At 43.5% G+C, this 12480-nt stretch overlaps 1 protein-coding gene across 4 annotated transcripts in view; it reads left to right on the top strand.

The window, feature by feature from the left end:
- The window catches only part of LOC102998822 (phospholipid-transporting ATPase IB), a 535813-nt gene that overhangs the window by 380645 nt on the left and 142688 nt on the right, over positions 1-12480 (top strand). For all 4 annotated transcript variants that reach the window (XM_007164203.3, XM_057533251.1, XM_057533250.1 and 1 more), the window contains exons 28-30: positions 1724-1798; positions 8983-9105; positions 11081-11159. In XM_007164203.3, the coding sequence (XP_007164265.2) occupies positions 1724-1798; positions 8983-9105; positions 11081-11159 (277 nt within the window). The remainder of the gene's footprint in view (positions 1-1723; positions 1799-8982; positions 9106-11080; positions 11160-12480) is intronic.

Raw genomic sequence — 12480 nt, 5'->3', positions numbered from 1 at the left:
AGTTCTCCACCAATATTTCTTCACTGAGAATAGCCAGGCCTCATGGGGACCTCTGGGGAGGTAGTTGAAATGAAGAGTAAATAGGAGTGAGGAAGGGTTTTTGAAGGTCAGCAAGCTTATCTTAGATTTCGGAGGGATCCCTGGTAGTGCTCTGAATGAGGGAATGAGATGATGAAAGCTGTGCTAAGAAAACTCTATCTGGCAGTTGAATTGAGGTATTTCGTTCGATCCCACTGGGACATGGTGAGTGAGTCCCTGTTTGTACCAAGCACCCTACTGGGTACAGTTGTGCAAATTTGGGAACAATTCCTGGCTCAGGAAACTTAGTCTGAGGGAGTCAAGAAACTGACTTAGAAAAATCTGACTTTAGTAAAATGTCAGTAGCAGAGTTGATCTCAACCCAGATTATTATGGGGTGGCTGTTCCGTGTTGCCGGAGTCCTTCCACTGTAGTAATGGATTCAGTCTGTCATGATATTACACCTCACTAAGGTGGATTCTGTGATTAGCATGGGGTACATTAAAGTCTACCCCACATCACCGGGATCCTGCTGTATCATATAAATTCAGCTGAATTTTAAACAGCGGCGTTTTGTATCCCGTATTTCTGTATTTGCTTTTTTCTAAATCAGGTTTCCATCCAGCCTCCTTATGGCTCGCCCATCTTCTGCTTCACTCTCACCACCTCCATATCTTCTCCTAATTATACCTGGTAATGGTTCCTTCTCTAAGATAATTTTTTTTCTTTCTTCTTTTATAAATTTATTTATTTTATTTATTTATTTTTGGCTGTGTTGGGACTTAGTTGTTGCACGCGGGCTTTCTCTAGTTGTGGTGCGTGGGCTTCTCATTGCATTGACTTCTCTTGTTGCGGAGCACAGGCTCTAGGTGCGCGGGCTTCAGTAGCTGTGGCTCACAGGCTCAGTAGTTGTGGCACACGGGCTTAGTTGCTCCGCGGCATGTGGGATCTTCCCGGACCAGGGCTCGAACCCGTGTCCCCTGCATTGGCAGCAGATTCTTAACCACTGCACCACCAGGGAAGTCCCAATAATTTTTTTTGTTGTTGTTCATGTCCCTGGCACTTTGCTCTGCACTTGTTTTTATGTCAGTCTTACCTAATCAGAATTATGGTCTACTTGAAGATATAATCTGTACTTAATTTATTTATACATCCCATGTTACTCCAAAAGATGATTTGAGCATGTTTCTTTCCTATTATTGTGTGTTGCCCTTTGCTGAGGTGGTGGACATTTGATCAAGGAGGGTCAGTATTTTATGAGCTAAGAACACACATGACCAACAGAGGAGTTTCTGTGTTTTTTTATTTATTTTTATCTATTTGAAAGTCCTACAAAGATAAATCATATTTATCGAGTCAACTTTATAGGAAAAAGAACATGAAGTTGAGACCCTTCCAGTATTGAGAAAGTGTTGACACAAAACATATTAGATGTAAATTAAACATAAATTGCTTTTCTGTAAATATGTACATGCTACCTCTTAAAATCGATGTACGCCTTAAGTGTAAATTTTCCTTAAAATATTGGTATTTGTGATATTGGGAATCTGTATTTTATGAAAGAGCAACGGCTGCGGTCCTCTGGCTCTTTATCTCTCGGCAGCTGTGTCCAGCTGGTGGTCCACATTCCCCACTACTCCTTCAGTGAATGGAAACATTTAGGTCAATATTGATATAAAACTTCATGAACTTTTTTCTCTTTCAGCTTTGGTTCGCCTTTGTTAATGGATTTTCTGGGCAGATTTTATTTGAACGTTGGTGCATCGGCTTGTACAACGTGGTAAGCCTTCTCCATTTCTCTCTGATGGCATGCAGAACTGCACTGTTTGTGTCTGGGAAGTGTATCTAAGTCCCTCATCTGCATCCATGGCAGGAAGCACAAATACATCTTTAGGGCCTTTGTTGCTGCCACACATCCTGCAGAAGCCCAAACTCTCCACACATGGTTTCAATCATAGCAGATCATTCTTGAATAACCCCATGAAATTATTAACCCATATATCTTGAAAATAGACCCTTGTTACCTCCTGACTAAATGCCTGGGCAACATTTCCATGTTTTTAGCTCAAGAAAAAAATTTCTGAACTGCGTCTAAACTCATTCCACTCCATAATTTTATTTCTGAATTCTTAAACATATGCGAATATACAGTATGTAACCTGGTGACCTTTTTGTCCTTCTTAAAAGCGTATCTGTCCTTGTGGAAGAATGTTTTCTCCCACAGTTAGTGCTAAAATAATGAATTCTGACTTCCAGCTCCCATGGCGAATGGTAATCAGCTTATTTGGTATTTTTCGTGATTTTAGAGTTCTGTTTTCATTACTTGACTGTAATGAATTCAAAAGCTAGAAATAAATATAAACTATAGACTAAAATGACTATGTAGCTACTTAGTCTTTTGTTTTACTGGCAAGGGGGTGTAGCTTGGTGCTGTAGAGACCCGAGTATGCCACATTTCTTGAGTTGCACTCTCACCACTGTTTTGGACCCTAACTCTGACATTCTCTGCCCTGGGGGAGTTTATACTCTGAAGCAGCCATCATAGGTAGGCATAGATGGAAGTTACCAGACATACAATAAAATAAATCGTGGTGCTGTAAATATTTACAATTTGTATATACATTCGTGGCTGGATATTCAAATCGTCCATCTACTCAGACTCCGCCCCCAACACACCCTTTTTTAGTAGCTGCTCTGCTAGGTGTTATGTATAAAATGCTGCATACAATACGTTGCTTCAGCCCTGTATATATAGCTCGACAGGTTAAGAGGGTCACGTGTAGACTAAGATGCTGCCAAACCAAGTTCAGATCTCGGGTTTAGACAGCATTCATAAGATGGTAACTGTGTTACTCACTACAAAGTACACTAGTACATTTGTTGCTAATAATTATGCCCCAAAAGACAAAACTGACAGGTGATGAGAGCAGGGCTGAATTGATGGCCGTTTATCACCTATGCTTGAAAAGCTACTCTGACCCCCTACCACATGGAAAGGGGCTCCAGGGCCTCCCCCTGGACAGATGGTTAACTTTGCAGGACTTAAAAGTGTTTTGAGTAGGTTAAAATTATGTGACCGTTTAGGGGGAAACATACTGACTGCTCTATAGTGATTTAGTGTTGGAAAAGGCCAACCCAGACCCACATACGTACTTGTAATTAGAAGGCTGAGACCTAGGAGGCTATGTTTAGCGCTAAGGACTGAAATCCATGTCACTGGTTACACAATGAATAGATTTTAGCCCCCTTTTCATGCTCAGGCAAGAGTGCTAGGTTCTTTCATTAGCACTCTGCAGTCTTGGGCAGTTCAGATTCATCCAACAAAGTCACATTGAGTGGCTATTACACATCAGATGCCGATAGGCTGTAGGATGATGTTGGTCAAAATATGGTCCCCAGACCACTTGCATGAGAAGCACCAGGATTTCTTTGAAGATGCAGATTCGCGAGCACCATCCTGACTTAACAAAGAGTTTCTCAGAGGTACTGAGAAGCAAAACAAAAATTTAAATAAAACTCTCTAGCAGTGGCTACCCACATTAAAGTTTAAGACCCACGATGACCTCTGATCCCTAGGGTTGGGGATATGTTTTATACGCTTTGTGTTCTCCAGATGAGAGAGAATATCGCAGCAGAGAAGTGAATTCCCAGGTGAAATGGCTCTGTGACCACGGGGGTACGGTACCAGTGTGGGAGACGGTCACCAGGGAGTGGTGGCAGAGTTGGGACAGTCAAATCCAGTGGGGTCAGAGGGTCATTGGCCTCCACAGTCCATCAGTGGAAGGGCCAAAGCTTTTGAGGACTTGGAAGTCTGCCCCCATAGCAATTGTCTTGGTAACTTTTGTTTGAAATAAATAGAAACTTAGAGAAGAGTTGCAAAAAAGAGTACAAAGAACGGTATACCCAGACTCATCAATTATTGGCCTTTTGCTTACCATTTGCGTCTCTCTCAAGACACGCACACATGTGCGTACGTAGGCTCGCGTGCACATACACTCCACCACGTATATTTCTGAGCCAGTTGGGAGTCAGTTAAGACATCATGCCCCTACTGTTCATCCTTTAGTGCATAGCTGGACCATTCTCTTACATGACCACAGTATAATGATCAAAATCATAAAATTTAACATGGATACAATACTACTATCTAATCCGTACTACCCCATATTCCAATTTTGTGATTACTCTTCTATTTAGCATTTGCTTCCACTCCAGGTCTCTCCACAGAGACCCAGTGCAAGAGGCAGTTTGTGACATCTGAGACGTTGCCACTGACCCCTCTTCTGGGCTGGAGTCTCCCTTGCCATTTTCTTTTCTTTTTTTTTTTTTAACATCTTTATTAGAGTATAATTGCTTTACAATGGTGTGTGAGTTTCTGCTTTATAACAAAGTGAATCAGTTATATCCCTTGCCATTTTCTTCAAGCAGTATTGCTTTTTTCCTTTTCGGTACTTAACGCTTCATGTTTGATTCCCCAAGCCAGCTAAAGTAGAAAGTCATCGTTTCTCAGTCTAATTCTCAGAGCAGATTACATAGCATTGAAACTCCTCCATCTCCCAAGGTCATGAATCAGTGCCATCCTATTAGATGCTCATTATATCCATAGTCAAATTTCTACATCATTTTAGGTTATTGAGTAGAATGAGACTGCAGAGGCTACCAGTGACAAAAGCTACCATGATCAAATGGATTGCAGCTACATTTTATCCATTTTTTAGTGAAGAGATAACTCTTTAACACTGTTTCAGAAAATATATCCTCCTTAATTTTATCAAGCCAGCAGAATTTGAAGAAAACTGAGCCAGCCTTACTTATAAACATAAATATAAAAATTGTATGTAAGGTATCAGCAAATAGAGTTCAACAGTGTATCAAAAGAATAAAATATTTGACAAAGAAGGATTTATTTCAGGAATATAGGAGGCTCAAAATTTTTAAATGTTTCTAAGTATCACTGTATCAGCCAAAAAAAGAAGAAAAATGTGAACCCATCAGTAGATGGTGCGAAAGTCTTCGAGTCAATTCAGCTGCCGGTTCCAGAATAAGGACTCTAAATACTATAGGAAAGAAATAAGTCAATTAACTATAATGCAGACTATTTATAAAAAAACCAGTAGCGTATTGCCATAAATGGTAAAATTCTAAAATGACTTCATTTTATATATATATATTTTTAATTTTATAGCTACTTTATTTTTATTTATTTCTTTATTTTTGGCTGTGTTGGGTCTTCGGTTCGTGCGAGGGCTTTCTCCAGTTGCGGCAAGCGGGGGCCACTCTTCATCGCGGTGCAGGGACCGCTCTTCATCGCGGTGCGCGGGCCCCTCACTATCGCGGCCCCTCCCGTCGCGGGGCACAGGCTCCAGACGCGCAGGCTCAGCAGTTGTGGCTCACGGGCCCAGCTGCTCCGCGGCATGTGGGATCCCCCCAGACCAGGGCTCGAACCCGTGTCTCCTGCATTAGCAGGCAGATTCTCAACCACTGCGCCACCAGGGAAGCCCGATTTCATTTTAAATAAGAAATCAGTCAGGGATTCCTGCCATCACTATATAATTCAGCATTGTTTTGGAATTTCCAGCAACTGCCAAGAAAATTAAATAACTATTACAAATACTAGGAAAAAGTAAAATATGTCTGTGCTTATACAAATATGTGCACCAAAAATGGCCATGTTAAATATGTTCATATATGACTGTACATCTAAAAAACCCAAAACATACCAGTAAAGAAATACTAGAATGATAAGAAAATTTGATAAGGTGGCCAGATGCATAATAAATATATAAAAACCCATGGTTTTTTTCTGTCCTGGCAATCACTAGCTTTTTTTTTTTTTCTTTTTAATTCTAACAATGAGCACTTAGAAATGCAAGGAGAATAATAATTCCTTTCAAAATAGCAATTAGAATTATACATTGCATAGGAATAATTTTTATAGTACCTACATGAAAAACACCCAAAATTTTACCTAAGTATATGCAACAAGATTTAACCAAATGGAAAGTCATACTATTTCCTTGTATGGGAAGACTTAGTATCATAAAAAACTTAAGTATCAACCCTTCCAAAATTAGTATATAAATTTATGTGATTCCATATAGAATCCCAAAGGATGATTGTTTGGGGGGTGGGGGGAGAAGGGAATTGCATAAAATGATATTAAGGTATGAATGGAATTAACAGGCGTCTAAGAATAAATATGCAAAGCATGTTCAAAAAAGACCAATCAGAAAGGTAGACTTATCTGAACATCTGGCTATACTATAAAGCTGCCATAAGCACATCAATGTGATACTGACAGAGAACTGGACAAATAAGTCAGGGAACTTAGCACTAAAGTTGGTGGTCCAGGGAAATGTACATTTTTTAAAAGTAAGAGTCAATATCTTTAATTTTTCAAGCTGGAGAGTATTAAATAGAATATAACAAGCATTGCTGATAGGGAAGCAGGGAGAAGATTGTTGTCCTTTCTGAAAGGAGAGATAAACAATGGGAACCTTTTCTGAAAGCAGCCAAGCAGCATCCTCTAAAGTTTAAAATACATGTATTTTTTTACCCTTACAGACCTACTTTTGGGAATCTTTCGCATAGAAATAAAAGGTAAAGGATAGATGTTACAATACGATCTAGGTGTTTATTACATGATGTTTGTGGCAACAAAGAAGTAGAAATAACATGAATGCCTTTCCATAGGTGATGGTTCAAAAACTATGATCCATCCATACTATGAAATATTATGTGAGCATGAAAAAGGTTGCTTCGGGGTCAAACCCAGGGTACTTGGGGACTTCCCATGGTGTATTGTTTAATGAGAAAAATAAGATGAAGAAAATGTGTTTGATGTCTTGTTTCTGTAAAACAAATAATGATCCCGAGCAGTGTGTGTGTAGAGGGGGAAGGGGTATGCTACAAGCTGAGTGAGAAATCTGGTAGGTTGTTAGACTGGGGGTGTGATGGGGGAGAGGATTTGAAGTGGGTGGAAGGAGGAAGTCAAGTGAAAAAAGGAAAAGAAAAAATAAAGCTGGCTGTGTAAACAGTATGCAGATAGCTTCTTTAACCAAACAGTGAGGGCAAGTTTATATACTGAGTATGCAGAGCTTTTGAGATGTTTGTGGGGTGTTTTCCTCTAGCGTTTGTTATTGTGAGATGTGAATGCCACCACTCTGGATCTTTTTCTCCCTGAAATCTGTAGAACATTGACATCCCAGGGCTGTTTTCATCTCCGCCCCCGGGTGAAGATGGAGCTGCTGGTGAGTTTTATGGGCCTCACCCCACCGCAGCTCTACTTGTTTTATCCCAACAGACTTGGAAAAGGCTGACTCCTCTGGCCGGATGTTCAGGCTCCTGGGAACTGGTGTGCAATCAGAACTCTCGTAGAGACACACATCCAGTTCCCACGGCCCTGAGAGCTTGCTGGGCTTGTGGGTACAGATTTGCTTGATGCTGATGCAGAGTAGAGAGCGACCCGTGCACACACCCAAGGAGAAGGTGGTCCTCGGGTCTGCCGCACCGCCTGGGCTGGATGACACGCTTGTTCCAACCCTCTTCTTCAGCTATGTCACACGCTATAGAGGACAGGTAAAGGTAACAGTCTTAGGAAGCACCCTCCAAGGGACTTCCCTGGTGGTACAGTGGTTAAGAATCTGCCTGCCAATGCAGGGGACATGGGTTTGAGCCCTGGTCCGGGAAGATCCCACATGCCATGGAGCAACGAAACCCGTGCAGCACAACTACTGAGCCTGCGCTCTAGAGCCTGTGAGCCACAACTGCTGAGCCTGTGCACCACAACTACTGAGCCCACGTGCCACAACTACTGAGCCCATGTGCTGCAACTACTGAAGCCCACATGCCTAGAGCCCATGCTCCGCAACAAGTGAAGCCACTGCAATGAGAAGCCCACACACCTCAACGAAGAGTAGCCCCCTCTCGTCACAACTAGAGAAAGCCCGCACACAGCAACGAAGACCCAACGCAGCCAAAAATAAATAAATAAGTAAATAAATTCATTAAAAAAAAAAAAAAAAAGGAAGCACCCTCTGCCCAAGAGCTCGTCATCCTGGGAGGTCATTCTGTCTCCATCCCAGCCTTGTCTTGTGCCGTGTCCCTAGCCAGCCACCATCCTGAACGTCCTAGAGCTTCCCCACAAGCGTGCTATCCGTGTTTGTGCCTCAAAGCTTTGTGACGGGTGTTCCTTTCATGGGGATGCTTCCCTCTGCATCCCTCCCACCCACACCCCTTACCATCCTGCCAAATCCTGCAGGTCCAGTACCTTACAGGGCAAAAGCTCTTTAGCCCAAGCATCCTTCCTTGATTCCCCCTCTCCTCTCCCCCAGGAGTGATTTTGCAGAGTGCTCTGTTTTATATGTTTGTTCTGTGCCTGTTGCCAGCTGCCCCGTCCCCAGCTCTGCAGCAGACGGAGCTCCTAGCAGTCGGGGACCTGCTTCCTTGCCTTCTTCCTCCTCCTGTTTCTAAATCTCTCTTTCCCTGGGGATTATCACCATACCTGGCCCATCATGCATTCCCCTTAAAAGTCCATCGAGTGAATAAGTGGGTGAAGTACATAGTGCTTCCTGAAATGTGAGTGTAAAATCAGGATGGAAAGTTGCAAATGGGGCCTCCGCGCTCACAGGAAAACACTGCCACACCGCACAGAGCTCACCATGGTAGGATTCTAAGTCACAGCTCGTCTACAAAGGAGGGCAGTTGTTACTGGAACAAGACTTCTTGGCTAATCAAATATTTAGGATGTTGTTTTTTGTGTTCAGTCTATTCATTTTATGCGGATTAGGCAACAGTTTAAACTGGTCTTTCGTTTGTTTGTTGGGAGGGTGTGCGGGGAGTCGTGAATCATTGAACCTCAGGTTCGGACTCGACCGAGAGTTAAGTCATCATCGCGTAGACCTGAACCACCAGAACCGCGTGAGTGGAAGGGCCTCTGGTGATGGCTCATTGTTGTCTACGCAGATTTTCACGGCGCTGCCCCCCTTCACTCTGGGCATCTTCGAGAGGTCATGTAGCCAGGAGAGCATGCTGAGATTCCCGCAACTCTACAGGCTCACCCAGAACGCCGAGGGCTTCAACACCAAGGTGAGCCACGCACGCACAGGGCCCCTCGGAAGGCATGGGCGCTGCGTCCTGTCCCTCAGCGCTGGGACCTGCTCAGAGGGGGCGTCCGAAGGGAGGTGAGGCCCCGGGTCTCTCCCGGTATCGCAAGCCCGGTGAATTCAAGCTGCCAGATCGGCAAGGAAGCGTCCATCCCTTCCTGTTCAGTGACGCCTTCTTCTTCCCTACGTGGGCCCCCCATGACCATGTGACCAGCGGCCCGCACACCCCGGGACCTGTGGGATCCAATCGTCCCCCACCCCATAGAGCCCTGTAGCCTGGCACGGCCCTCCCTCCATCACTGCCTGGTTCTCAGGGACAGGAAAATGTCCCTTTAGCCAGTGAGGAAAATTGGCCAGAGGTGAACACAGGAATCGAGTCAGGCGTGGGTATTATTTTCAGTCTGGAGGATCAGGAAAGAGAAAACATCTAGACAGACAAGGAGTAGGCAGTCCTGAGATGAGCCTGGCTTAGGTGTTACGGGCGTCCCGCGATCAGGAGTGGCTAAGGGGTCTGGTGTGTCACTGACCCGCCAGCCACGGCTAGAAGGGCAGAGGTGAGGGCCCCCGGCCGGAAGGGGAAGTAGGTACCCGGCTGGGTTGGGAGGCAAAGATGCCCACATGCCTGCATCGCCGTGTTTCCGTCTCCGGTGTTTGTGCAGGAGGGGATTCGGAGGCTGGAACAGAGGCTCGATGCCCAGCTCATTTAAGACACCATATGCCGGTTGTGTGTGTGATTAGCCTGCGTGGACACCAGCCTAGGCTTTAGGGAGGATGCCACGGGTGTCCTCGGTAGAGAGCAATCTCTGAAGCCTTCGTTTTGAGCCAGGTGTCGTGCTTGTCTTCCTTCAGGGCTGCCTCCTGTTTGGGAAAGTGTAACAGGCATGTCCACATCTGGAAAACACACAAGGGGACACTGCTGGTTCTAGTGTGTTCCCTGCACAAGGAGACGGGGCTGACTAATTGTATTGGTCCTTGTTCACCATGGCTCTGTCGATGGGAAATATGGCCTGTTTGTTCTGCATTGTTTCCGTACATCGGTGTTTTACAGAGTTTGAATTCAAAGGCCATGTAAGGAGGGAGGTAGGGAAAGGACCCATTGGAAAGGTAGCCGAGCTGAGGATGCTTGGAGACTGACCTGCAAGCGTTTTGAAGATCTGCAGGCGGGGGGACGGGGGCATACAGAGGGCAGGGAGAAGATAGGGAAAAAATGAACATTTAAAATAGGAAAATCCCACTGTCTCATAATTTCTCATTATTTTCTGTTGTCCCGTCACTACTTAAGATCCAACTATATATATATGACAATTCCCAGAACAATTTCTAGATTGTTAAATAAATTCAGTCTGGCTTTAGTAATTCTGTCATCTCAGAGTTAAAAAGATGATTGAAATGCATTTATGAAACTATAAGTTAGAGGAAACTAAACTTCATGTTCTTTTGTTTGACCTCTCAGGTGTTAAAGAGAATTTTTAAATGTGAATGATATTCATCTAAATCCCAAAAACTGAAAAATTGAATGGGAGGGATTTTAAGGGGTAAAACAAAAGATTGAGCATGCTGTGTAGGAATTTACATTGTAAATGTTTTTCATGCTTTCAAAAGTATGGCTTCAGTCTCTTCATTAACAGTTTGACCCAATACCCTTTCTCTGGATGACTGTAAAATGCAGTCTTTCTTTCCGTTCTAAAGGAAATGGATCATCATTTGTTTTTTGGATGTGGGTAGATTGTATATTGTCCTGTTTATATGTGAATATCTCTCTAGGTCTTTGTACTAGAGTAATATTATCTGGAGATAACCCAGTCATTTGTATGTAAAAGTGAGGAAATTGGGGGTTTTTTTCCGCCTTCTGGAGCTGGGCATCGCAACCAGCATCCCTGACAATGAGGGGCTTGTTGAGCTACACAGAGGTCAAGAGGGTGGGCAGCTCCTGACTCCCTTGGTTTGTTTTCCCTTAGGTTTTCTGGGGTCACTGCATCAACGCCTTGGTCCACTCCCTCATCCTCTTCTGGTTTCCCATGAAAGCGCTGGAGCACGGTAGGTAATGGCTTCGAGATCCAACTCTCAGCAGGTAGCTTTGCAGCCCCTCAGTACCAGTTGCTCACAGTTTTTTCCCCCAGTTCTGCAGACCCAGAGATCACAGGAACAAATTTCAAAAGAAAAACATACGAGACATCTAATGAGAACTAATCTCGGCTTAATAGCTTGTAGGTTTCACCTATTCTGGCTCTGAGAACCCATTTTCTTTCCAGTTGCCTGGAGAGTTTAAATACTAGGAATTCTAAACTTTATTTTTAATAACCATTTGAGTCAAGGATCTTGAAGAAAAGCACTGTCCTATAATGAAACATCGATGCCTCTTGTCCACGAGTTTGAAATTTTCTGTTAATTGCTTGGGCTTTCGTTTTCCAAGCCTGACATACCTCTACGCCAAATAACTCAAATCTCGTGAGAGTTTTATTTTATGCCCAGTTTTCTGAAAGTCTCCTTTCCTGGACGTACACTTTTCAAGCAAACGTTTAAAGCTTGCTGGAGGACTGCTTCTCCCTGTTGGTTTCAGTCTTCCCTAAGCTGAAGGAGGGTGTATTCGTTCATACTTCTTAATACACCCAACGTGTGACCTCTTAAAGAGACATACCTTTTAGTCTCAAAAAGTGAAAATATATTACAAGAATGCTACTCTTTTACCCCTCTCAAATCATAATAATACCCCTGGGGAAAATTACTCCAAATGTTGACTAGACAAGGCCTTTTATTGTACAGAGAACCAACAAATATAAAGTTTCCAAGCTTCTTTGTTTCTGTCAGTGTGTTTTTTGTGCTTCAGATGGACATGATTCATCCTCACTGATGTGCTTTAACCTGTCAAATATTGACAGAGAAAATGCATGCACAACAAATGCGTTATACTCTATGACCTTTTCTCTCAGTTTCATCAGATGCCCTGTTCCTTCAAGGGTCCCTAAGTCTCTAACTCAGAAAATACAATTTTCTGCTTCCAGCCCCACCCCCAAAGGGGCATTCTAGTGGAATCATTCTCTTTGAACGATAAAGCTTTCCTGTGATTCATCTTTACTAATAGTGGATTTAATTTCTTTTGAAATGGTTTTGTGAGTAAGGGCTTACAAATATAAGAGTGTTGACTGTGGTTTGTTTTAGAAGCTCTGACAGTTTGGTGATAAAGCAGCCGTCATTGTATCAGGCTGGGCTGGGGATGGGAGGTAGTGTGTCTTGTGTGTCTCTCGTGAGCACAAGAAGAGGTTTGGCAGGTGTTCTCTCATCCCGGAGCCCAGCCTTTCGTCCTTAGGAAGAGACAGGCCCCTCACCCTCTTTATCTCGGCATTGACTTTGTCCCTAA

Source organism: Balaenoptera acutorostrata, chromosome 18, assembly GCF_949987535.1.
Source record: "Balaenoptera acutorostrata chromosome 18, mBalAcu1.1, whole genome shotgun sequence".
Lineage (NCBI taxonomy): Eukaryota > Metazoa > Chordata > Mammalia > Artiodactyla > Balaenopteridae > Balaenoptera > Balaenoptera acutorostrata.
The sequence above is the reverse complement of the archived record's forward strand: the minus strand, read 5'-3'. Positions and strand labels throughout refer to the sequence as shown.